A 27,954-nucleotide genomic window follows, 5' to 3' on the forward strand; every position below is an offset into this window, starting at 1 on the left:
AATTTATAAAGGGATTCAAATGAAATATTAGGGTGTGCAATTTTTTTGGCCAGGTAGTATATTAATCCCATTAAATGTCAGTAGTAAAGATTACTCCTCCTGTTTGTCTCTTGGAAAACTATATTTTATTTGTACCCTTATTGTGCATATTAAAATCAGAAAAAAGAAAATCATGCTCCATATGACCTTCATTACAACAATAATATCATTATCATAAAGTCTTAAAGATATCAAAGTCATAAAAGATAATCACAAAAAATAGAGAGGTGTGATAATTTTCTCATGTATTTCAGCTAACATAATCACCTGCTTGTTGCAGTGATGTGGTGATTATATTTTCATCAAGAATATTTTCTTGATGAAAATGTAATCATCTTGATGAAAATGTAATCACTGCATCCCTGCAAGTGAAAAGATTAAACTTGTTTTAATAGTTGCTCAGTAAATGTCTGTGAATTCCTGAAACAATCCAGTTGCCTGCTGGAGATTAAGCAAGACACATGGGGAATTTATTCATTGTAAACCTGGTCTTCAACGTAGTCATTGGCAAATCTAATGATATTAGTGATTGCCATGAGAATCAGAATATCCATGTACAAGTTGTTGGTAACCTGCTCATGGTAGTTCCTCACAGGAAAGATGCAGTTAATTGGGACTCCCAGTTTATGACTGCACTCCTCCATCTAAGACAAAAAAACATGACTTATATTATATTGGGGGAAATTATATTAATATAAAACTCTTACATGTCCATTCAAGGGTTCTATGCTGCTGAAAAACTCCAGAGAGTAGATGGGAGACCTACAGGCAGTAAATAAAGGGAGGAAAAGATGGCTGTTGTTGTTCTCACCTTCTCTTTGATTTTTTTGCTGGTGTAGATCTTATCCAGATTCTTGTTAACAAGGGGACATGCTTTGTCAACCAGTGACATGATGACAACTTGAGGAATCCCTGTTAAATCACCAGAAACATAAACAATTCATTACTATCTAGCTTTCATTTATAAGATGACCCTGCTCATGCAAAAACATGACTCATGATACAATACCTCATGGTACAAATAGTCTTAGAGATGACCAGATTTCTGTCCATAATTACAGTATATGTCCAAAAGTATGTGGACCTCTGATCAACACACCCATACCTGCTTGTTGAACATCCCTTTCCAGATTTCCACTAGATTTTGGGGTGTGGCTGTGGGGATGTGTGTTCATTCAGCTGCAAGAACATTAGTGAGATCAGACACTGATGTTGGGTGAGGAGGTCTGGGGTGCAGTCGGATGTTCCAATTCATCTTAATGTTGTTCAGTGGGGTTGAGTTCAGTCAGGGCTCTGTGCAGTACACTCGAGCTCTTCACTCCAACCTTCACACACCATGGATTCATGGAACTTACTTTGTGCACAGGGACATCATCATGTTGGAATAGGTTTGGACTCTTAGTTCCAATGAAGGTAAACTGTAATGCTACAGTGTACAGAGACACTCTATACAACTGTGTGTTTCAGACTTTGTGGGAACAGTTTAGGGAAGAACCACATATGGGTGTGATGGTCAGGGGGCACATACTTTTGGCCATATCGTATATGTAAAAACTCACCTAAGTCCTTTGCCTTTTTCCGAACATCTCTCATTGTCTGAATAACTTCGTCACTGGTGATGGAGATTCTGTCCGCTGGTAGAACACTCACCAGACAGTGCACTTTGTCTTTCAGGCTGGGCTTTTGATCACATTCCTCAGTTGATTTTAAAGGGTTCACCTGAAAGAGCAAAGTACTTCATGTTTAGAGGTGAAGAGAACCACCTCTAAATTTGTTAGTCTGAATTTTTCACATCTTATGTTGTCATTGCCATAACCAAACTTATTCTGGAGAATATAAAAATCTCATAATAAGTCATGAACTTACAGTGTGACCACTTTCCACATGGCCCTTTAATATTTTCTTTATATTTTTTGTTTGCGTTCCTTCTGAATCCCCTGGTTCCAGACCCTTGCTGTCAGAAAAGGTGAATGGATAGAAAGTTCCAGGCCTTTCTTTCTTCAGCCTGTGAATTTTAAACTGGACACAAAATACTGGAGTGTCCGATTTCAAGATTCTGTTAAGATTTTCTAAAACACAGTTAAATCTTAAAAAAGAAATGTATCCAGCCCGATCCAACTGTAAATTAGATACGAGATTAAATGAGACCAAAACATGTTAAACATTCACTGAAGTTCAGGGAAACAATGTTTAGGCTTCAGTCTATTACAGTAAATATTCTATTGTTTGGTTACCTCCTGAGTGAAGCTGTGACTTTGACCAGCTGATGAATCTGCCAATGCACCGGTGGTGTTGTATCCTTGGAGGACAGTGTTGACGGAGTTGATAAAACTCGATTTTCCTGCTCCGATTGGGCCGTGAAGCAAAATTTTAATCTCGCTGACTTTGGCAGTACCTGGCTGGAAATCCTTCAGGTATCTCAACATCTCATTCTTGTTATCTTCACTATTTAAGAAGTAAACCAATACATTAACATATTTTCTTCCAGTTACTTTGTTCTACTAATTACAGCTTGAAGCACACAATGATCTTGTCTCTGTGTCTTTTTGCAATCATTGGTATTACCTCCATGCCACTGGCCGCCATGGATGATCAAATTCTGCAAACAAGGAAAAATTAAAATAATCAAATATTTTCTCTGGCTTTTCTCTGACATGATAAATGTTTCTTTCTATGACTTTGCTTAAAAATCATGTTTCAGCAGTAACTTACCAGGATCTGGTTCTCGGCTTGGAGTTTTTCGGCGAAAAACGTTATTAAGCTGCAATATCAATATAAAATAAGCACACATTTCATTGCTCTTTTACTATATGTAAATAGAAAATATTGTAGTATTGTCACTTTATTCTGACCTACTCATAAAGTATAATGATTTAGGAAGTGAGAATTTTTACTTCCTGGTTTAGGTTAAGACCTGTTATTGTTTCTATTCGTAATCAATTTTCTTACCCGACTCATGACTCTGGCCTCTGTGAATGATGCCTCAAATATGTTGTTGCTTGAGTTCTGCATAGGAATGTGTCACTGAGTAAGTTGATTATTATTTTTAGACATTATTTTCACCCTAAAGCTTATACAGTAATTGTAAATCATCATAACCAGATGTAATTCTGCTGTAGTAGAGAAAAATTAATTGAGTGCAGGACACAACGAAGACTCAGAATTTCTGTTCTAAAACCTGAACAAAAGAACATCTGTCATCAACAACTGTCAGTAAGAAAACAGGACATGCTTTTAGAAAGGTCTGGAAAAGAGGACAGTCTTTGTGATGACTCTAATGGTGGAGCTTCCGTCATGCTTGACATCTTTGTCATCTTTTTCACACCTTCATGTTTCATGTTCAAAAGCTTTTATTTGTCTTGCATTCTTATATATTTTTTTAGCTGCCTCCAACCTCTTTTATATCCTCTGACCAGCTTTGTGTTATCGTTTTGGAACTGATTTATCTATTTATAAACAAATTGTGAACAATATGGGCAGATTTCTTTTTCTTGCTTAAAATGATACTGTAAAATTTAGCATTCAGATGATCTTGCCACGTTGATTTTTTTTGTTCTCTTGAAAAAAAGAAGCGAATATTTTCTCATAATAATATAATAAGAAACTTTTATGTCTGACCAGATTAGAAACATAAGTATTATATTTCTATAATTATATATGTATGATTATATATTCAATAATCAGGAACATTTCGTATTAAGAAATTTTAAATCTAATTTAAATGGATGATTAAGTGCTCCAGTGTGTGTTTTATATACACACACACACACAGTGGGGCAAAAAAGTATTTAGTCAGTCACCAATTGTGCAAGTTCTCCCACTTAAAAAGATGAGAGAGGCCTGTAATTTTCATCATAGGTACACTTCAACTATGAGAGACAAAATGAGAAAAAATCTAGAAAATCACTGTCTGATTTTTAAAGAATTTATTTGCAAATTATGGTGGAAAATAAGTATTTGGTCAATAACAAAAGTTCATCTCAATACTTTGTTATATACCCTTTGTTGGCAATGTCAAACATTTTCTGTAAGTCTTCACAAGGTTTTCACACACTGTTGCTGGTATTTTGGCCCGTTCCTCCATGCAGATCTCCTCTAGAGCAGTGATGTTTTGGGGCTGTCGCTGGGCAACACGGACTTTCAACTCCCTCCAAAGATTTTCTATGGGGTTGAGATCTGGAGACTGGCTAGGCCACTCCAGGACCTTGAAATGCTTCTTACGAAGCCACTCCTTCATTGCCCGGGCGGTGTGTTTGGGATCATTGTCATGCTGAAAGACCCAGCCACGTTTCATCTTCAATGCCCTTGCTGATGGAAGGAGGTTTTCACTCAAAATCTCATGATACATGGCCCCATTCATTCTTTCCTTTACACGGATCAGTTGTCCTGGTCCCTTTGCAGAAAAACAGCCCCAAAGCATGATGTTTCCACCCCCATGCTTCACAGTAGGTATGGTGTTCTTTGGATGCAACTCAGCATTCTTTCTCCTCCAAACACAACAAGTTGAGTTTTTACCAAAAAGTTCTATTTTGGTTTCATCTGACCATATGACATTCTCCCAATCCTCTTCTGGATCATCCAAATGCTCTCTAGCAAACTTCGGATGGGTCTGGACATGTACTGGCTTAAGCAGGGGAACACGTCTGGCACTGCAGGATTTGAGTCCCTGGCGGCGTAGTGTGTTACTGACGATAACCTTTGTTAATTTGGTCCCAGCTCTCTGCAGGTCATTCACTCAGTCCCCCCGTGTGGTTCTGGGATTTTTGCTCACCGTTCTTGTGATCATTTTTAAAAAAAAATATTTTTATTGAAAAATCAGAGATAGCAGTGATAAATCATCACCATGGTTACAAAAGATTTTTCATTTTTTAAACTTTTTTGAGCACATTCAAAACCACCCCCCTCCCTTCCCTCCCCCCACCCTGACTGGACCAAAATAATAGTGATAATAATAAAATAACAGAAACCCTAACAATAACAGACCTTAGTTTTATGTTTGGTGAACCTAGGTAGATGTCAAAATAAACAAATTAAAACAGTAAATAAATAGTTTAATCAAGGGACAACCTGCCTTCAAAGGTCTTTATGGCCAACAAACAAAGTATGCCTTTGTGTGTGCTCAAATTGTAAGGCTAAACCCATAGAATCTTTTAATTTATTGCAATGCCTGTGGGAGCTCTCGGAGACCACTAAAGTATGATAGAAAGGGTTCCCAAACAGATTGAAATTTGTCTGAGCACCTTATAGCAAATTTGATCTTTTCCAAGTGTAAAAATAGCATTACATCTTTCAACCACTGAGCGACAGTAGGTGGCGCACCTGATTTCCAATGAAGTAAAATTCACCTTCGTGCCAGCAGTGAAACAAATGCTATAATGTTCTGTTGGTTCTTGGTTAAATTTGCTTCCTTGTTCGGTACCCCAAATAATGCTATCTTTGCACAAGGCTGTAGAGTGACTCCAAAAGCTTTGGACAGTACATCAAATATACCAGACCAATAGCCTGTTAACAAATGGCAAGACCAAAACATGTGAGTCAAATCTGCCACGTTAATATGACATCTGACACAATTACTATCAACATTTGGGTAAATGGAAGAGATCCTTGCTCTACTCCAGTGTAGGCGATGGACAACCTTAAACTGAATCAGACTTAGTCTTTCACAAGACATGCTACTGTTCACTTTTTTTTAAAGCGCCAGTCCAAGTGTCTTCTGAGATTTCCTCTCCAAGTTCGTTCTCCCAGTTTTTCTTTATCTTGTCCAGGTTGACAATGTCCGTTTTCATGATGATTGTGTAACAGTGTGTAGTGAAACCCCTCAGAAAAAAAGGAGCCTTCAAAATTAAATTAAAAAAAGTGATTCACTTGGAAGGATAGGAAATTGTGGGCTGTGGCTTCTAGCAAATTGTCGAGCTTGAAAATAGCGAAACAGGTCCTTTTGCTGGAGCTCATATTTAGAACACAAATCCTCAAAACAAGAAAAGGATCCTTTAATATACAGATCACTAAACCTCTTAATTCCTTTCCTATGCCATGTGATAAATGTGTGGTCAAGTTTGGCTGGTAAGAAGTTATGATTGTTACATAGTGGAGTATAAGTCAAAAGAGTATCCCTCAGGCCATGCTGCTTTCTGAATTGAGCCCATATTTTTAATGTAGATATTACCACTGGGTTGGATGTAAACCTGGAAATCTTCATGGGAAAGTTGGATGAAACCAGAGCGAGGAGAGATGATGATGTGCATGACATGTACTCCATTTCACACCAATCTGTATCTGCAGACTGAATCCAATATGCTATTTTGTGGAAATTTGCTGCCCAATAGTAAACTCTAAAGTTTAGCAGAGCCAACCCGCCTTCCACCCTTGATCGTTGTAAGAAATCCTTCTTAATTCTAGGGTTTTCACCTTTCCATATGAATCTAGATATAAGTTGGTCAAGTTTATAGAAAAAAGACTTTGGCAAGAAAATAGGAATGCATTGAAATAAAAATAAAAATTTAGGCAAAACATTCATTTTAATGCAGTTCATTCTGCCTGCCATGGTTAGATGTAGAACATCCCATCTTTGCAAATCTGAGTTCAATTTAGACATGAGTGGTGCAAAATTTTCATCAAAGAGGCTATTAAATGAAGGTGTTATATTGATACCTAAGTATTTAAATCCTGACCTAGAAATATGAAATGGTAGAGCATGGTCTGGGATTCGCATAGCTAGTTTGTTTATGGGTAAGCATTCACTTTTTGTTAAATTAAGCTTATATCCTGAGATCTGACCAAAATTGTGCAACACTGACATTATTGTATTAATACAATTCAATGGATCTGATATGTAAAGCAATAAATCATCTGCATACAATGACAACTTCAATTCCAATCCCCATCTTCTGATACCTCTTATTGAGGGTGTTGATTTGAGAGCCAGGGCTAATGGTTCTATGGCAAGTGTGAATAGTAAAGGGCTGAATGGGCAGCCCTGTCTGGTGCCCCTAGACAGAGGAAAATTTTGGGAGCAGATGCGATTTGTAATACCTGAGGCGTGGGGGGAAGAGTAAAGCAGTTGAATCCACGTGAGAAATGTTTTACCAAAACCAAATTTCTTTAGAACAAAAAAAAAAATCCAATTCCACACGATCGAATGCTTTTAAAGCATCTAAAGACACCACAATTTCTGGAACATCGTTTGATGAGAGGCTGTATAGCACATTCAAAAGACGTCTTATGTTTGAAAATAAATGCCTGTTTTTAATAAAACCTGTTTGGTCAGGTGATATGATATGTGGCAGCGATTTTTCCAAACGTGTAGCTAGTAGTTTGGAAAGTATTTTAATATCTGTATTTAAAAGAGATATTGGTCGGTATGACCCACACTTAGAAGCATCCTTGCCTGGCTTTAACAAAAGAGTTATGGATGCTTCATTAAGAGAGTCAGGTAATTTGCCCTCTGACAGAGTGTCATCAAACATATCTAACAGCAGCGGGGCTAGTTGTTTAGAGAATTTTTTATAAAAATCGATCAGGAAGCCATCAGGCCCTGGAGACTTTCCATTTTGCATGGCCGATATAGCAGAGCTAACTTCCCTCAATTCAATTGGTTCATCCAGACGTTCTCTCTGATTAGAAGATAAGGTAGGGACTTTTAGATTTTTGAAAAAATTATGAAACAGTGATGTGTCTTTCAAAGATTCTGAACTATACAAATCAGAATAAAAATCTTTAAAAATGTGATTAATTTTTAAGGGGTCTGTTGTGGCCCTCCCCGTTTCATCTTCAATTTCTGATATAATCTGTGCTGCCGACTTAGACTTAAGTTGATGTGCTAAAAGACGCCCTGATTTTTCCCCCTGCCAATAATATAGTCCTCGTGATCTCATAATAAGTCGTTCCGTTTCAGATGTAGATATTAGGTTGTACTGTGTTTGTAATGATATTCTTTCCTTATGAAGTGATGCGCTTGAGGATGTGGAATTTTTCTTATCCAATTCAAATATGACTTCAATCAACTGTTGTTTTTGTTTCTTTCTTTCCTTATTAATATAAGAAGAATATGCTATTATTTCTCCTCTAAGATAAGCTTTAAGAGTTTCCCAAAGCAGTGATGGGGACACATCAATTTTATTAGTTTCCAGAAATCTATTTATGGCTATTTCAATTGAAGTGCAGAATGTGTTATCTGACAGTAGTGTGGTATTAAAACGCCATTGAGGCCGACAACTGTAGTTTTGGCGAAAAATGAGATTCATTAGTATAGGGGCATGGTCTGATTCTACAATGGCTGAATATTCAACTGTCTCTACTGAATTCAAGAGTCTTCTGTCAATAAAAAAAATAATCGATCCTAGAGTAAGTATGATGCACATTTGAAAAAAAAGAAAATGCCTTACTATGGGGATTGAAATGTCGCCATGGATCCACACATGCTGCATGGCTGAAAAATTCTGAGAACCTACCAGCCATTTTAGAGAGGGTCTGCGCTTTGGGATTCGACCAGTCCAAATTAGGATCCATTACGCAATTAAAATCTCCCCCCAAAATCAACAGGTTTCTTGTGATCATTTTGACCCCACGGGGTGAGATCTTGCGTGGAGCCCCAGATCAAGGGAGATTATCAGTGGTCTTGTATGTCTTCCATTTTCTAATAATTGCTCCCACAGTTGATTTCTTCACACCAAGCTGCTTACCTATTCAGTCTTCCCAGCCTGGTGCAGGTCTACAATTTTGTTTCTGGTGTCCTTTGACAGCTCTTTGGTCTTGGCCATAGTGGAGTTTGTAGTGTGACTGTTTGAGGTTGTGGACAGGTGTCTTTTATACTGATAACGAGTTCAAACAGGTGCCATTAATACAGGTAACGAGTGGAAGACAGAGGAGCCTCTTAAAGAAGAAGTTACAGGTCTGTGAGAGCCAGAAATCTTGCTTGTTTGTAGGTGACCAATTACTTATTTTACCGAGGAGTTTACCAATTACGTAATTCATTAAAAATCCTACAATGTGATTTCCTGGATTCTTTCCCCCCATTCTGTCTCTCATAATTGAAGTGTACCTATGATGAAAATTATAGGCCTCTCTCATCTTTTTAAGTGGGAGAACTTGCACAATTGGTGGCTGACTAAATACTTTTTTGCCCCACTATATGTATACAGTGTATATATATATATATATATATATATATATATATATATATATATATATACTACCGTTCAAAAGTTTGGGGTCACTTTGAAATTTCCTTATTTTTGAAAGAAAAGCACTGTTCTTTTCAATGAAGATCACTTTAAACTAATCAGAAATACACTCTATACATTGCTAATGTGGTAAATGACTATTCTAGCTGCAAATGTCTGGTTTTTGGTGCAATATCTACATAGGTGTATAGAGGCCCATTTCCAGCAACTATCACTCCAGTGTTCTAATGGTACAGTGTGTTTGCTCATTGCCTCAGAAGGCTAATGGATGATTAGAAATCCCTTGTACAATCATGTTAGCACAGCTGAAAACAGTTTAGCTCTTTAGAGAAGCTATAAAACTGACCTTCCTTTGAGCAGATTGAGTTTCTGGAGCATCACATTTGTGGGGTCGATTAAATGCTCAAAATGGCCAGAAAAATGTCTTGACTATATTTTCTATTCATTTTACAACTTATGGTGGTAAATAAAAGTGTGACTTTTCATGGAAAACACAAAATTGTCTGGGTGACCCCAAACTTTTGAACGGTAGTGTATATAATATATAATATGTATGTATGTATGTGTGTGAGAGACGCTCCCAGGCTCACCTAACACTCAGGACTCCACTTCCCACAATCCCCTTCACAAACCTGTCACTACCACGTGCACTCCATCAGCCAACCTGGAGCCACTTCCTAGGAGTGGCTCCCCCGAGTTCTAAGTACCCTCACCTGTAGCTTTTTGTTTATGTCTGTATTTATACCCCTTTGTTTGTTCTGTTCTTTGCACAGTATTGCCTCCACATTTTTGTGAGCCTACTGAGCGTTTCTATTTCTGATTGCATCCCTGTGTATGACCCTTTTTGCCTTCTGTTTTTTTCCTGTCTTGCCTAGTCCTTGTGTGTGTTTGCTCGTTTCTCTTGCTTACCGGTTTCTCGATCCTCGCCTGTTTTTCAACCATGATTTGTCTAGCCCTCATTACTATTTCGGATCTCTCGGTATTTGACCTGGCCTGGCTGTTAGATTAGATTCACTTTATTGATCCCACATCAGGGAAATTCACGTGTTACAGTAGCAAGAAATTGTCATACAGATAACAAATAAAACTGAAATAAAAATTAGACAAACAAAAGATTAAATACAGAGGGCTATTTGCATTATCTACCGTGAAAAAGTATAGAAATATTGCCTTATTGAGAGGCTCGGAAAAAATTGCACATTACAGGTAGACTCTGTATAATATATACAAGTATGTATAAAAATAGTTTAAGACCTATATTATTGCACATAATAATTGCATCAATGAGAGATGGCAGAGGTAGTGGTGGTGAAGTACTGTTATACACTGTACTTTTCCATTGTGCTCATTAAAACCTTGCATTCATTCTACATTTGCGAGTGTCTGGTTTGTTACAGCCGCATTACAGAATTCTGTGCTGACATGCAGACGACGGATTATACGGAGCTACAGGTGGCACTGAGCAGCCAAGGACAGATGCTTGGACAACATCACCAGCATTTCGACTCCGTGACTCAGTCCATCCAGAATCTTACACAGCAGCAAGGTGAGCAGCAAAAACAGTTAATGCAGATTGTTGAAAGCATGAAAGAAATCACTACCCAACTCCAACGACTCAGCTTCCCCAGCGCGCCTACGGTCACTAACCAGGCTGCTCCCCCTACGGCAGGTACCAGTTTGTTTGTCGTCAGCAAGCTGGATAAATTTGATGGCTCACCTAATCAGTGTAAGGGGTTTTTGTTACGATGTTCAATATTTTTTGCAAATTCCCCTCCGAGCGTGGACAAGGCTCTTATTTCTTTTATGATTTCTTGCCTTACAGGCAAGGCCTTGGATTGGGCTACCGCAGTTTGGCCCATTGTCCAGTCTGACACTTACAACAATTTCGTTAAAGAAATTAGAACAGTTTTCGATCATGCCAATTTTTTTTTTTAAGATTTTTTTTGGGCTTTTTTCACCTTTATTGGATAGGACAGTGTAGAGACAGGAAATGAGCGGGAGAGAGAGAGACGGGGAGGGATCGGGAAATGACCTTGGGCCGGAATCGAACCCGGGTCCCCGGATTTATGGTATGGCGCCTTATCCACCTGAGCCACGACGCCCCCTTGATCATGCCAGTTAGGGCCGCTCTCAAGGGGAATTACTTACCTGTTAACGTCAGGGTAATAGCTCAGTGTCTGACTACGCTTTGGAATTTCGCACTCTTGCGGCTGGGAGTGGTTGGAATAAGCTGCAGTTATTGGTGACGTTTCGCAACGGTTTGAACTCCAACATACTAGCGGAAATGGCATGCAAGGACGACGGCCTTTCACTAGAGAAACTGATTTCCCTCGCCATTCGCTGAGACCAACTGAAGCACAGGAGAGGTCTGCGTAAATCTCCTACGGCTCCAGTTGCTACACTGACTCCTCGTCGCCCATGTCCACCGCTGACCCGGACTCATAAGGATCCAGAATTCCCAGAACCCATGCAGTGTGACTCATTCCATTTGTCTGAGGAAGAGAAGCGACGACGTCTCCATGAGGGGCTGTGTCTCTATTGCGGAACTGCGGGTCACATTCTACGAGACTGTCAAATCCGCCGACGCAGTACTTTGGCACTGACCCCGGGAAAGCGCGTGGAGTCTGCTGCACGTGCTAATGTGGTGAGTGCACCCACTAGGGCGTTGGTCTCCAAGTCCTTCCTCTTACCTGTGACAGTTAACTGCCCTTAGTCTGTCTTTGTGTTTTCAGCATTAATTTATTCTGGAGCTGAGGGGGACTTTATCCACGCTGAGCTAGTGGAGCAGCTCCAAATTCCAGTGGAGTCACTGGAGGCGCCACTGAGATTGACTGACTGCTGTCGATGGGGACCCTGTGGGAGAAGGACTTGTTAACCGGGTCATGAAACCCATTAATATGCGGACCCATCTTCATTAGGGTGAGGTGGGGAGGGTCCGCTCCGGTGGCGGTTGTGGGCTCTGCCGATGCGAGCAGGTGTCGGAACACCTGGCGGTCTTCCTGTTGGGCCAGCACCAAGGCTTTGAACCATTGTTCTTGCTCCTTTCGGAGGGCGACCAGCGCTTGGTGCTGGTTCTGCTGGGCTGTGGTGAGGGCATGGATCAGGTCCTTGAACGGCGAGGACTCCATGGGGCTGTTCTCTTCTGCACTCGTCCTGGGTTTCGGCACCACTGTAGCGAGACCCTGATATGGGTGGAGCGCAGAAGCACGGCAGGCAGTTATTTGCGTTCTCAATTATTTTCTTTATTGCTGCTTTTCAGCACACAGCTCAAACTCTCTCACTCACACATGTGCGCGCACACACACAGGCTATTATCGAGCCCTCGGTGCCAACCTCCCCTTCTCACTCTCCTTTTATAGGGCTGGAGCACTTTCCTTTGAGCCGCTGTGCAACTGGTGTACCATTACACACATGCAGTATGTTAGTATGCTCTCAATGGAGGCACGGTAGAAGGATACCAGCAGTCTTTGTGTGATGTTGTTCCTCCTGAGTATTCTCAGGAAATACAGTCTCTGCAGGGCCTTTTTCAGCAGTTCAGAGGTGTTCACGCTCCAGGATAGGCTCTCCTCGATGTGGACTCCCAGGAATCGGAAGTCTGCCACCCTCTCCACACAGTCCCCATTGATGATTAGTGATGGTACCTCTGTTTTCTTTCTCCTGAAGTCTATGATGAGTTCTTTGGTCTTCGAGGTGTTGAGGGGCAGGTTGTTGGCTCTACACCATGTTGACAGCTGCTCCACCTCATCTCTGTAGGCACACTCGTCCCCCCCAGGGGGTCGATAAGCCCCACCACTGTGGTGTCATCCGCAAACTTCACCATGGTGTTGCTGTGATGGACAGGGGAGCAGTCGTGTGTGTAGAGGGAGTAGAGCAAGGGACTCAGCACACAGCCCTGGGGGGAGCCGGTACTGAGGCTTAGGGCCGTGGATGTGTAGTGGCCCACTCTAACCCTCTGTCTGTGATCAGAGAGGAAGCTATTGATCCACATGCAGATAGTGTGTGGAAGCCCCAGGTCCCCCAGTTTGACCACTAGCTTGTGAGGGAGGATGGTGTTGAATGCAAAGCTATAATCCACAAAGAGCATCCGCACATAGCTCCCCTGCTGCTCCAGGTGTAATAGTGCAGTATGGAGTGCTATGGCTATGGCGTCCTCCGTGGATCGATTCGCTCTGTAGGCAAACTGGTGGGGGTCAAGGCTGCAGGGCAGGGCTGGTGTGATGTGACTACGGACCAGTTTTTCAAAGCACTTCATCAAGACTGGGGTGAGTGCCACTGGTCGGTAGTCGTTGAGGCTAGAACTGTGAGGTTTCTTGGGCAGGGGGACTATAATTGAGGATTTAAGGCAGGGTGGGACAGTGGACTGTGCCAGGGACTGGTTGAAGATCTTTGTGAAGATTCCAGCCAGCTGATCTGCACAGTCCTTCAGCACGCATCCCGGGACACCATCAGGACCAGCCACCTTCCTCAGGTTGACGGCCCGTAGTATGCGCGTCACCTCATGCTGTTCAATTGTGAGGTTTACGCTGCTGTATGCCGTATGGTGTAGCAGTACCGACTCTGGTGCTGTCACCTCAAAGCGGGCAAAGAAGGTATTCAGCTCCTCTGCCAGTGCGGGGTCACCTTCACCAGCTCCAAAGTTGGTCCTGTAGTTGGTCAGATGCTGGATTCCCTGCCACACCTGCCTACTGTTGTTACTGCTCAGATGGTCCTCTATCCTCCTCCTGTAGTCTGCCTTGGCCTCTCTGATGCCCCTCTTTAAGTGGTTCGAGCTGTGCTGTAGAGGTCTTTGTTGCAAGACCACCAGGCGGTGTTCCTCTCTTTTAGCAGCTGCTGGACCTCCCGTGTCATCCAGGGCTTCTGATTGGAGTAGACCCGGATGCATTTGTCCACCGTGACAGTGTCTATACAGTTCTTAATATAGCGTAGGACACTGTCTGTGAACACCTCCTAGGTCCTGATGATCAAAGACCCCCCCAGTTGATCCTCTCGAAGCAATCCTGCAGCTGCTGGGAGGCACCCTCCGGCCATGTGGCAACAGTCTTAGCAGGAGCAGTTTTCCTGAGGGGGGCATATGCATGGATTAAAAGCAACGACAGGTGGTCGGACTGGCCCAGATGTGGTAGTGGTCTGGCCCTGTAGCCCAGTTTGATGTTAGAGTAAACCTTGTCCAGGGTGTTATCTCCCCTTGTAGCACACTTAACATGCTGATGGAATTTCAGGAGTGCTGCCTTTAAGTCCGCATGATTAAAATCCCCTGCTATTATATTCACGGCGTCAGGATACGTGTTCTGCTTGTTGGTGATGTTTCCATGCAAAAGTCTGATAGCTGAGCTAGCATTAGCATCCGGTGGTATGTAAACAGCCATTATCAAGATCACAGTGAACTCCCTTGGGAGATAAAAGGGCCTGCATTTAACAGTCAAATATTCTAACTCTGGAGAGCAGTGACTGTCTACAATCACTGTGTTGGTACACCAGCTGTTGTTCACATACACACAGAGCCCCCTTCCTCTGCTCTTACCGGAGTCTGCTGTTCTGTCATGGCACTGTGTGGTGTAGCCTGCTCGCTCAATGGCAGAATCCGGAATGGATTGATGAAGCCAAGTCTCTGTGATAAGCAGAATGCATGAATCCTTCACGGTGTTGTTCGCTGCAGTCTGTAGCCTCAATTCATCCATTTTGTTCGTGAGGGATCTGGCATTCGTGAGAAATGAGATGGGAAGCGGTGGTTTGAATGGCTGCCTCCGTAGCCTGACTAGCCCGCCAGCCCTGCAGCCTCGCTTTTGCCTCCTCTCTCTATGCCGCCTGCGCCTCCTCCCTACTGGGATGGTAATCCATGGAGAGCAGGGGCTTCTCGCTAACTCCACCGGAATCTTGTGTGTGTGGAGGAACTCTCTTGTTACGGATCGTTCATAACAAAGTCCGATCTTGAGGAGATCATGCCGGCTGTAGATGTTATTCGCCCGACAGAACATACACAAAACAAAAGTCACGTACAAAAACAGCCATACTGTACACGGCACCGACCGCAAAGACACTGAGCTGCTGCAACTGTGTGCGCCGCCATCTCACTTCCGGAAGTTGGAATAGATACTACACAATATTCTGTTCCCAAAAGCTGATGTAAGGAAAAAGTCTTTACACAAAGAAGGCTTTCTTGCGTTTGTAGTTTATTTATTTATTTTGTGCGTGTTTTTTTTTTAACTACTTCTGTGTCAGGACCCTTTGGGGAAAAAGAAGGTATATTCCAACATGTAGCTAATGCTAATGCTAATGCTAGGCCATTCATCTGCACTGTCACTCCAGTCATTTTGAGGAATTTTGTATGGATCATAGCCAATAATAAACTCTAATTTCCACGTATATCTATCCTGTGCTTCTTTCTGACTAAGATTATCCAAGTAATCTGGTAGTAGAGCTTTTTTAGCTGTAGTTTTCTTCGAAAAACAGCAACAAATGCCGGACATCTTCACTTGGCTTCAGACCACTCGTAGTGAAAAAAGGTACATGTGCGCCTGAAGCGAGCCAATCAGAATTGCCGTGACAAATCGGGAAGAAAAAAACAAAACAGTGATCACAGGGGAGGTGAGGATGCTGGTTAATGTGTCGTGTTTTTTTGTAATGTACTCGCTTGAAAATCATTTTTGTGCTTAAAGAAGCCTACCATAGGTGTGCCCAAATGGGCCTAACTTGCTAAAATATTTCTGCCGAACATCTTGGTCAGGCAAACTGGGCAATCGGGCAACGACTGGCATTGAATTTGCATGCTCTCCCCATGTCTGCAGGGGTTTCCTCTGGGTGCTCCCCCACAGTTTCCCCCACAGTTCAAAGACATGCAGTTCGGTTATCATGGGGCGGCCTTGGGCTGAAGTGCCCTTGAGCAAGGTACCTAACCCCTAACTGCTCTCCGGGCGCTGTAGTATGGCTGCCCACTGCTCTGGGTATGTGTTCACTGCTTCAAATGGGTTAAATACAGAGCATGAATTTCACTGTGCTTGAGTGTGCATGTGACAAATAAAGGCTTCTTCATCTATCTATCTATCTATCTATCTATCTATCTATCTATCTATCTATCTATCTATCTATCTATCTATCTATCTATCTAGATTCCCATAATATATTTAGGGTAGCTATTTATTTATTTATTGAAAATATGGCACTTGCGTAGCTTTAAGGCTGATAATGGCAAACTTGTATCACATGTCTCTCTTGTTGCAGATATTTTAGAAGCACGTCCCCTCTTTATGAAGCTGTTTCTCTTTATGGCATTCCAGCTGTTACACCACAGATGTGACCACTGATGCCTTGAAGATCACCAATGCCTGCTATTTTTCCTTCAACAAAAGAGACAACCTCCTCCAAGTTCATGTGGTTCTTTCTTCTAAACAAACACAAAGGTTTATGTGGCAGTGGGGGCATGGTCAAGCGTTGGTCTGTGACCGGAGGGCGGAGTCAGGGAAGGTAAGTGGCAGAATCACTACACCTGAGGTGAATTAACCTGTTTGTGTGTCTTCCCAGGAGCCGCACCCTATTTAAGGAAGAGAGCGAGAGCAGAGCGGGCTCTCTCCTGACCAGAACACGTGTGTGTGTGTGGCGTGTGTGTATATGTATGAGTAAACGTGTAGAAGCTGAAAAGCTGACAATAAAAGAGTTGTTGAGAACTCAGTACTGGCCTGCCGTGCTTCTGTGCTCCACCCACATAGAACGCTTGCTACAGTGGTGCCGAAACCCGGGAGTGGAGCGCAGGAGAGAACAGCCCCATGGAGTCCTCCCCCTTCAAGGACCTGGTCCATGCCCTCGCCACGGCCCAACAGAGCCAGCACCAGGCGGTGGTCGCCCTCTGGGAAGAACAGGAGCGAAGGTTCGAGGCCCTGGTGCTGGCACAACAGGAAGATCGCTGAGCGTTCCGGCACCTACTCGCGTCGGCGGGGTCCACCATCTCCACTGCCGCGGGCCCTTCCCACCTCACCCTGACGAAGATGGGCCCGCACGACGACCCCGAGGCCTTTCTCATTCTCTTTGAGCAGGCAGCAGAGGCATGGGATTGGCTGGTGGAACAGCGCGCGGCGCGCCTCCTCCCCCTGCTCACGGGCTAGGCACAGCTGGCCGCGCTACAGCTCCCCGCCGACAGCCAGCTGGTCTACGTGGACCTCCACAGGGCCGTCCTCCAGTGCGTGGGTCGCACTCCGGAGCAGCAGCGGCAGCGCTTCTGCACGCTGCACCTGGAGGAGGTCAGCTGGCCGTTCGCGTTTGGCCAGCAACTCCGGGACGCCTGCCACCGGTGGCTGAGGGCCGACAACCGCGACGCCAAGGAGATCATCGATCGGGTGGCGCTGGAGCAGTTCATCGCTCAACTTCCAGAGGGAACCGTGGAGTGGGTCCAGTGCCATCGCCCGGCATCGCTGGATCAAGCCATTGAGCTGGCGGAGGACCAGATGGCGGCCGTTCCAACGGCAGGACAGCGTGTCTCCCCTTCTCCCCTCCCCTCTCCCTCTCTCTCCCCTTCTGTTCCTCTCCCTCGCCCCATTCCCCCACCGCGGAGGCGGGGGCCGGCTCCACCCTAGCCGGCCCGCCACACCCGCGGTGTCCTACCGTCTCCTACTTCCGTGTCTGTGTCTTCCCCCCATCAAGTGAGTGATATCCGGAACACCGGTGCAGAGAGAGAGCCCGGGCCGGTGTGCTGGCGCTGCGGGGAGCCGGGGCACCTCCAGCATCAGTGCTCGGCGATGGAGGTGGGCGCGGTGGTCCGGATCCCCAACGCGTCAGGAACCTCCCTCGATCGGGCCGGAGCGTATCGCATACTGGTGAATATCCAAGGGGATACGTATCAGGCTTTGGTGGATTCCGGCTGTAATCAGACCTCAATCCACCAAAGCCTGGTGAAAAACGAGGCATTGGGGGGAGCACAAGTGGTGAAGGTGTTGTATGTGCATGGGGATGTTCACAACTATCCTTTAGTGTCGGTCCACATTCTGTTTCAAGGGGAGAAATTTAGAGTTCAGGTGGCGGTTAATTCTCGCCTTACCCACTCTATAATTTTGGGGACTGATTGGCCGGGATTTCGGGATTTAATGACGCACTTAGTGAAGAGTGGGTCCTGCCGTAGTTCAGCGGGGGGAGGTCCCGGAGTGGCGTTGGCGGGAGCAGCTGTCACAGAGCCATCTACGTCATCCCCGCATCAGAGTGAGGAGCAGCAGGCTCCTCCTCCCTCTCTCGGGGAATCCCTCGCAGATTTCCCGTTAGAGCAGTCGCAAGACGAGTCTCTGCGGCATGCGATTGACCAAGTGAGAGTAATCGATGGTCAAACGCTCCAGCCAAACGCCACCCCGCCCTTCCCCTATTTCTCCATTATTAAGGATAGATTATACCGAGTGATGCAGGACACTCAAACAAAGGAACAAATAACCCAACTTTTGATCCCAAAGAGCCGCCGGGAATTGGTATTCCAGGCAGCTCACTTTAATCCAATGGCTGGACACTTAGGGCAGGATAAAACACTAGCCCGAATAATGGCCCGGTTCTATTGGCCAGGGATTCGCGGCGATGTCCGTAGGTGGTGTACGGCGTGCCGCAAATGCCAGTTAGTAAATCCAGCGGCCATCCCAAAAGCGCCTTTGTGCCATCTACCATTAATTGAGACCCCATTCGAAAGAATTGGGATGGATCTTGTCGGGCCATTAGATCGGTCAGCATGAGGGTACCGCTTTATATTAGTTCTGGTGGACTATGCAATGCGATACCCAGAAGCAGTGCCTCTTCACAATATCTCAGCATGCAGTATTGCGGAGGTGCTCTTCCGCGTCATCTCCCGAGTTGGGATCCCGAAAGAGATTCTGACTGACCAAGGCACCGCGTTTATGTCACGTACACAAAAGGAACTGTATAGGTTGTTGGGGATTAAGCCAATCCGCACCAGCGTTTATCACCCACAAATGGACGGTTTAGTTGAACGGTTCAATCGCACCCTCAAAAATATAATTAAAAAATTCGTAAGTGAGGACGCACGTAATTGGGATAAGTGGCTCGAACTCTTGTTGTTTTCAGTGCGAGAGGTCCCACAAGCCTCCATGGAGTTCTCCCCGTTTGAATTGTTATATGGGCGTAAGCTGTGCGGCATTCTAGATGTGCTGCGGGAAAATTGGGAGGAGGGACCTTCACAAAGTAAAAATGAAATCCAATACGTTATTGACCTGCACGCAAAACTCCACACACTCGCCCACCTAACCCAGGAGAATTTGCGGCAGGCCCAAGAATGACAAACCCGCCTGTACAACAAGGGTACGCGCCTCAGGGAGTTTGCACTGGGAGATAAAGTACTCGTACTGTTGCCCACATCGAGCTCTAAATTAATCGCCAGGTGGCAAGGACCCTTTGAGGTCACACGGCAAGTCGGGGACGTTGACTATGAGGTGGGGCAAATGGACAGGGGTGGGGCGTTACAGGTATACCACCTCAATCTGTTAAAACGTTGGAGCGAGGAGGTCCCCGTGGCGCTGGTGTCGGTGGTTCCTGAGAAGGCGGAGCTGGGGCCAGAGGTTCAAAAGGGAAAATTGGCATCACCCACTGCTCCGGTCCCCTGTGGAGCCCACCTCTCACCGACCCAGCTCGCGGAGGTCGCCCGGTTGCAAACAGAATTTTCTGACGTGTTCTCGCCCCTGCCCGGCCACACCCACCTCATAGAACACCACATTGAGACGCCCCCGGGGGTGGTAGTGCACAGCCGCCCTTACAGATTGCCTGAACACAAGAAAAAGGTTGTAGGTACAATCACAGTTACTATTAATATTAAGTGATCAATCTCATTAAATCAGTCTCATTAAATTTGAAGGTTAATAATTAAAATGAATCAATCCCATTGAATCGTTTAATTTGACTCATTTGAATTGAATCATACCATAGAATCAGTCTCATTGAATCGTTTGAAGTGAATCACTCAAGTGAATCACTCAAGTGAATCGAATCAGTGAATCATTCAAAGTGAATCAGTGAATGATTCAAAGTGAATCATACCATTAATCCTGGTGCTTAATAACAAATTACCAAACAGCTAAATTATGGTATATTCCAAATTATTATTGATCACTTACCATATTACATAAATCATCTGCACCTTTTTGAATTCTTTGAGAGATTGGGGACTTCAGATATATTGGAACACCAACAAGATGAATACACACAGCTTTGATAATAAATGAATTTATTATAACAAAGATAAAAATAAAATGAATAATGTCAGCAGATATATTCAAATATGATGATGGTCATATATGTGTGTAAGAGCGTGTGTGTGTGTGAAGTTTGGAATGTTATCTGTGAAAGGGAGAGCAAGTGTGTGTGTGTGTGTGTGTGTGTGTGTGTGTGTGTGTGTGTGTGTGGTGTGAGAGGGCTATAAAAGTTTGGAATGTTATCTGTGAAAAGGGGAGCCAGGGTGTGTGTGGAATGTTATCTGAGGTATTGGGGGGGGGGGGGAGGTGAGTCCTCCCCCGTGATTTGCCTTGAGACAAAGGAGTTCCACCTACTTTATAACATTATCAAATTCACTGAAATCTTGATAAGGTCAAAATGTATAATAAGAATGAAATTGAGGATATTAGTAAGGAATAAGAGAGAGAGAGAGACATGCACAGCCTATCTAACTGAGATATTAAAACAAAACAGATCAATTCAACACGCTGCGTGTTTAACAGTGTAACAGATAAACCTGGGTTTAAATTCACACTATTTCAATAAAAGCAAATTCCTAAGACTATCTTAATTTATGCCCAAATATATTTTACTCAATATCTTGCCTCTAGCAAAGTTCTGAGAAGATGTTTGCCGTTGCAGAGCTTCGCTGCTCATGAAGCACATGAGCCGCTCGTGTAGAAAGCGCGGAGAGCTTCCTGGTCCAGCGGATCACTTGGGTTGTTTCTGTGAAGGCAGAGGATTCTTGGTCCGAACTTCAGCGTTCGTGAGGAAAAGTCTCTGATCAGAATAATATGCACTAGGGGTGGGTATTGCCAAGGACCTCACGATACGATACGCATCACGATACTTGAGTCACGATACGATACGCATCACAATACTTGAGTCATGATACGATACTGCGATATATTGCGATATTCTACATAGTTCACTGAAAAATGTAAACGCATTATGCATCTTAAAATCTGAGTTGTATGTACATCAGATGATAGTGATAATTCATGGGACAAACTGAGTCAAAACAATGTAATTCTAATTATCCATGCCATTTTATTGTAACTATACAAGCGCAAGTTACAACATATTTGCAGGAACAACACACTGTCTGGAACACATTGAAAAGTGCAGTGTGCATCTTAGTCTCCCTGAGAACAATTATGAAACAAAGTGCAGTGTGGGTCAGTGTCCACACACTGAAACTGAATTGAAACCTCAGTGAATCACGTTTCTTCTGAACTTTGAGTAAATACTCAAAATAAAATGCAGTGTCTCACACACACTAAAATTGAAAATGCAAAATAAAGTGCAGCTTCTTGCCTTTGGTCTTAAATCACAAAATTAAGTTCACAGTTACAGTAAGTCACACATCACTGAAGTAGATGGGAGGACTTTGGCGCTGTCCAGTGTAGTTTGCTTCGGGTCGGGTTTCGGTGGCTCCGGCTGAGCTAATATGTTGGGGTGGTGTCGTGCTAAGTAAGTTCGCAAGTTTGTTGTGTTACCTGAATATCTAATTGGAGCGAAACAGGTTTTGCAAAGTGAGTACTCTTTGTCCAGCTCACTGTTTTTTTTTTTCTCCTTTCCTTTGGAATCCAAAGTGCCTCCAAACATCTGCCTTAAAGTTCGGCGGCGTCTCTAGGTTTACATTAACAGCCATGCTTGCTTGTTTTTTTTTCCTCACTGCAACCACCGGGAAAAAAAGAGAAGACGAAGAGTGCCTTGCAGTGAGGTAGCGGCACAGCGACACCTAGCGGAGCGGAGGTGCGGAAGTCGTACTGGATTTACAACCCGTTTGAAACATGATTTATTATTTGAAAAAATATCGATATTCAAATTTTGAGTATCGATATTGAATCAGAAGACAAAGTATCGCGATATATCGCCGTATCGATAATTTTGCCCACCCCTAATATGCACAGCGCTTTTTAGTCAGAAGGAATCTGGTTGCTTCCAACTTTTAATAAAAAACTGCGTTTGAGCGGCAGTCGTGGCGTCACTTCTAATACGAATAAACCGGTTGTAACTCAGGTTGAGTTTAAAGATCGCGCGACTCTAGAGTTTACCTTGGCCAAGGGTAAGAAATCGCGCTGAATGATGGATCTTGCAAGAAAGAGGTGTTTTCGGGTTTGACAGCATCTCTTTATGCGTCTAGATTCCTTGGAATCCGGACGTGAGAGACAAAGAGCTGAGGAATTCCAGGCGGTTTATGCTCTCGTTGGAAGCGACATAGATGATCCCGCCCTAGCGTGACGCAGGTCAATGCGGAAGTAGGCTGATGGGAAATGTAGTTTCTTAAAGAGACAGTGGAATGTACCTACAAGGTGGTTCGGGAAGAACTCGAGACCATGCTCAAAATGGGCATTGTCGAGGAGTCCCACAGCGACTGGAGCAGCCCAGTGGTCTTGGTACCCAAGGCCGACGGGTCGGTCCGGTTCTGTGTAGACTATAGAAAAGTCAACGCGGTGTCTAAATTCGACGCATACCCAATGCCTCGTATTGATGAGTTGCTTGATCGACTAGGCACGGCTCGCTTTTACTCGACACTGGATTTGACAAAGGGTTATTAGCAGATCCCCTTGACTCCATTATCCCGAGAAAAAACGGCCTTTTCCACACCATTCGGCTTACACCAGTTTGTCACACTTCCTTTTGGGCTGTTTGGGGCGCCCACTACGTTTCAGCGGCTGATGGATAGGGTCCTCTGCCCCCACGCCACCTATGCTGCCGTGTACCTTGGTGACATCATTATTTATAGTAATGACTGGCCGTGGCACCTACAACACCTGAGGGCCGTCCTTAGGTCACTGAGGCGGGCGGGTCTCACAGCCAACCCAAAGAAGTGTGCGATTGGGCAGGTGGAAGTACGGTATCTGGGCTTCCACTTGGGCAATGGGCAGGTGCATCCCCAAATTAACAAGACTGCAGCGATTGCGGCCTGCCCGAGGCCCAAGACCAAAAAGGGGGTGAGACAGTTCCTGGGGCTGGCTGGCTATTATCGTAGGTTTATACCTAATTATTCGGACGTCACCAGCCCGCTGACTGATCTCACTAAAAAGGGGGCACCAGATCTGGTCCAGTGGACGGAGCAATGCCAGTGGGCTTTTTCTGAGGTAAAGGCTGCACTGTGTGGGGGGCCACTGTTACACTCCCCTGACTTTTCTCTCCCTTTTATATTGCAGACGGATGCGTCAGACAGAGGGCTGGAGGCTGTTTTGTCCCAGGAGGTGGAGGGGGAGGATCGCCCAGTGCTGTACATAAGTCGTAAGCTGTCAGTGCGTGAGGGGCGCTACAGCACCATAGAGAAGGAGTGCCTGGCCATCAATTGGGCGGTCCTTGCCATCCGTTACTACCTGCTGGGACGCCCTTTCACCCTCTGTTTGGACCATGCGCCCCTCCAGTGGCTCCACCGCATGAAGGATGCCAACGCATGGATCACCCGTTGGTATCTGGCACTCCAACCCTTTAACTTCAAGGTGGTCCACAGGCCGGGGGCGCAGATGGTCGCGGTGGACTTCCTCTCCCGTCAAGGGGGGGGTGGAGTCGGCTGCAGGCCGGATGGCTGCCCAGCCTGAAGTCGGGCGGTGGGGGTATGTGGCAGTGGGGGCATGGTTAAGCGTCGGTCTGTGACCGGAGGACGGAGTCAGGAAAGGTAAGTGGCAGAATCACTACACCTGAGGTGAATTAACCTGTTTGTGTCTTCCCAGGAGCCGCGCCCTATTTAAGGAAGAGAGCGAGAGCAGAGCGGGCTCTCTCCCGACCAGAACACGTGTGTGTGTGTGTGGCGTGTGTGTATATATGTATGAGTAAACGTGTAGAAGCTAAAAAGCTGACAATAAAAGAGTTGTTGAGAACTCAGTACCAGCCTGCCGTGCTTCTGTGCTCCACCCACATAGAACACTTGCTACAGTTTAATACCAGTAACATTAACCTGGTGCTAATGTGTCAGAAAATTAACCATTTCCCCCTTATTTTGTAAAACCAATATTAATTCTTCACTGTCCTTCATTTTAACACACAAACGTTGCTCCAGTGTGGACCATTTTAGCATTAGAACTTTTTTCTTAAAATAGTCTGATGTTACTCTCCAAGTCTTGTGTTTTTATTTTGGTCCTAAAGCTAAATTAGCACCAAGAACCACGAGAATACTTTTCGAGCAGCCATGGGACTTCCTCACCTGCTTTTTGTGATTTCACGCCCTCTTGCGGCTGTCTAGGTGGAAATCACTGCAGGAATCAGAAATATGGATCTGTCTATGTATGGCTTTTATTTTGAAATCTGTAGTCTAGGCGGAAGTTCATATCCGTTTGAGTTGCAATTTGTTAAAGTTCCCGCCCACTTTCGAGGGTGTTTATATCATATTCCATTCCTCATTTCCGTGATGATGATCTGCAGATCAGCGGTATGAAGAGGAGGAGGAGCAGCAGCGCTCTGATGTCTGTAGTTAGATCAGATGACCGATTATGGCTGATCTTCACCCGCAGGTAGCATCAGACACTGCACTGTAAATACCCCTCTCACCCCGGGGTAGGATTCCGGGACGGGTTTATTCTGATGCATGATATTACTGAGCTCCGGTTGATGAGTTTATTTTAGAGGAAACCGGATATCCGGTTGTGTGCAGCTGTTAATCCATGTGTATGAGGTGATAGCAGTGTAAGAATATTTCGATTGTTATTTTAGTTTCTAAATGAAAGCTTTAAGATGTAACATTATCCTGAAACAGAGCAGTGTTCCTGTTATTTAAAGGAGTCTTTCCAGTGCTCACACTGCAGCCCTGACACTCCCCCAGTCACACCCCCTCAGCGGCCTGCTGTTCCAGAAAAACAATCAACGACAAGCACTGTTACCACCACAGAGCTGATTACTTTCCTGTAACAGCACGCTCCCAAGAGTTTTATTCCTCCGACACCACAGCAAATTAACAATGATTACAATTTCTAGATGAGGGGTTTTCAAAGTGTGGGAGAGTCAGCCCCCCCCCCAGAGAGCAAAGAAACAACAGCCCCCCCCCCCCCCCCGCCGCCGCCTTACAATTTTTGTTGTTGCTATACTTAATGTTCCATTCGTATTTTTAAAAAAAAATGGTTGTTGTACACATTATTTTTTTTCTTTTACACATTTTAAACATCTGTGCTTTTTGAAAACATCTTTTTTTTACACATTTAAAACATCTGTGGTTTTTAAAACCTCTTTTTACACATTTAAAACATCTGTGGTTTTTAAAACCTCTTTTTTACACATTTTAAACATCTGTGCATTTTTAAAACCTTTTTTTACACATTTAAAACATCTGTGCTTTTTGAAAACATCTTTTTTACACATTTAAAACATCTGTGGTTTTTAAAACATCTTTTTTACACATTTAAAACATCTGTGGTTTTTAAAACCTCTTCTTTTTTTTTTACACATTTTAAACATCTGTGCTTTTTTAAAACCTCTTTTTTTTACACATTTTAAACATCTGTGCTTTTTTTTAAAAAACATCTTGTTTTACACATTTTAAACATCTCATAGCATCGTTAGCTAGCACCTCTTGGCAGACAACACACTGTGGCAGTGGAGCATCTTCAGATCCAGTCCATGAAAATCCAAACTTTAAATAATCGTGGTCATACTTCCTTCTTTTTTTGCTTGGCCCAGACTCTGTCTCCTCACTCACTGTAGCTTTAGGTACTAAAAATCGATCCATTTTGTCTCTGGTAAAGGCTAGCTGAAGTTCAGTAAATGTCCGCAATAGTAACTTATTCTGGTTTATTTTTCCTCACGTTGCGCCCCCCTGAAGAACTCTGGCGCCCCCTAGGGGAGTCGCACCCCACACTTTGAAAAGCCCTGTTCTAGATGATTAAAAAATAACAATACCAACAGATTGTACTTTTTATTCATTTATAGTTACATGTAACATTGTGAAAAGGTTAGTTCCTGATTTAGTCAATTTGTGTTTGTTATTCCAATTGTAGAATTGATTCCAATTGATGAATTAAAACATGTAAAAGAAGTCTTTTCTGTGATATAAAGATCTGGCCTTGTGTGAAGATCTCACCTTGTGACCATGAAGATGAACAGTTTTCTTTTTTTTGCCTTTTTATCATGGTGTTTTAACAGAACTTTCCATGTTATTTTATTTCTACTTACAGAATGACAGAAGGTCTGTCATTAATGTACTGACTGTAGAATAACATAACGAGAAAACATTGTGCCTTCTTTTCCAGAGGATTTGATTTTATCCCTGGTCAGGGCCGAAACATAATCGTGGTATCCTTATATATTTCATACGTCGGAACATTTAGGACCGAGGAATGTTACATGTAGGCCTGTCTAATGTAAAAGGCAGCAGCAGCCCTACATTCCAGTCATATTTAGTGTCAGGTTTCATGAATGCTTCTTTATTATAACAACAAAAATAGTCCATAGTATCTCATCTCATCTCATTATCTCTAGCCGCTTTATCCTGTTCTACAGAGTCGCAGGCAAGCTGGAGCCTAAAAATCTGATGATGTTTTAGGTCATATTTATGCAGAAAGATAGAAAATGCTAAAGGGTTCACAAACTTTCAAACACCACTGTACATGTTTTCTATCCAAAAAAGTTGCTGTTTGGATTTACAAATAATCTCATCTCATCTCATTATCTCTAGCCGCTTTATCCTTCTACAGGGTCGCAGGCAAGCTGGAGCCTATCCCAGCTGACTACGGGCGAAAGGCGGGGTACACCCTGGACAAGTCGCCAGGTCATCACAGGGCTGACACATAGACACAGACAACCATTCACACTCACATTCACACCTACGGTCAATTTAGAGTCACCAGTTAACCTAACCTGCATGTCTTTGGACTGTGGGGGAAACCGGAGCACCCGGAGGAAACCCACGCGGACACGGGGAGAACATGCAAACTCTGCACAGAAAGGCCCTCGCCGGCCACGGGGCTCGAACCCGGACCTTCTTGCTGTGAGGCGACAGGGCTAACCACTACACCACCGTGCCTCCCTGGTCCATAGTATATTTTAAGATTTTAACAAAACTATGTTAATATGTTCAAAAGCTTTTATTTTTCTTGCATTCTCTATATTTTCTTTGTGTATGATTTTTCTTGAACTGCCTGCAACCTCTTATATATCCTCTGAGGAGTTTTTTGTTACCTTGTTGGAATTAATTAATCTATTTGTAAACAAATTGTAAACAATATGGACAGATTTCTTTTCCATGTTTACCATACTACTGTAAAATTTATCTTTCAGATTATCTTGCTATGTTTTTTTTTGTTCTAATGAAAAAATGTAGTGATTATTATGTAATAATAATATAATGAGAAACTTTTATGTCTGACCAGATCAGAAACATAATCATGGTATTATTATATATTTAATAAGTAGGAAAATTTTGGATTGAGAAATGTTAAATCTAATTTAAATGGATGTTCAGTGCAACAGAGTGAAATCTTTCACTTACAGTTTATTCTGTTCCGGCTGTAGAGCTGAACCTGTATGCTGCTGCTCCAGTTCTGTAAGTCTGAAACACTGAAGAAGTGTTGGATATAAAATTGGAACTGGGTGT

General features: G+C 43.7%; 2 protein-coding genes across 2 annotated transcripts in view; both read right to left on the bottom strand.

Annotated features, from left to right (window-relative positions):
- Positions 1 to 27,954, bottom strand: part of LOC132866030 (interferon-induced protein 44-like) — a 91,955-nt gene that overhangs the window by 23,624 nt on the left and 40,377 nt on the right. The window lies entirely within an intron of this gene.
- On the bottom strand, positions 103 to 27,912 carry LOC132866031 (interferon-induced protein 44-like). Its single transcript, XM_060898588.1, has 9 exons — positions 27,850 to 27,912; positions 2,989 to 3,045; positions 2,752 to 2,800; positions 2,605 to 2,638; positions 2,274 to 2,484; positions 1,906 to 2,058; positions 1,599 to 1,758; positions 851 to 951; positions 103 to 683 (listed from the first exon to the last, which is right to left on the bottom strand). The coding sequence occupies exons 2-9, from the start codon at positions 2,995 to 2,997 to the stop codon at positions 510 to 512; spliced, it is 891 nt and encodes a 296-aa protein (XP_060754571.1). The 5' UTR covers positions 2,998 to 3,045; positions 27,850 to 27,912; the 3' UTR covers positions 103 to 509.

Source organism: Neoarius graeffei, chromosome 18 (assembly GCF_027579695.1).
Source record: "Neoarius graeffei isolate fNeoGra1 chromosome 18, fNeoGra1.pri, whole genome shotgun sequence".
NCBI lineage: Eukaryota > Metazoa > Chordata > Actinopteri > Siluriformes > Ariidae > Neoarius > Neoarius graeffei.

Bases quoted from the DNA above. Each gene is read 5' to 3' on its own strand.
- LOC132866031 (XM_060898588.1), bottom strand. The intron at 2,485-2,604 runs GTAATACCAATG...CTTCTTAAATAG, and splicing joins TGGCGGCCAGTGGCATGGAG to TGAAGATAACAAGAATGAGA. The intron at 952-1,598 runs GTGAGTTTTTAC...GTGATTTAACAG, and splicing joins GAAAAAGGCAAAGGACTTAG to GGATTCCTCAAGTTGTCATC.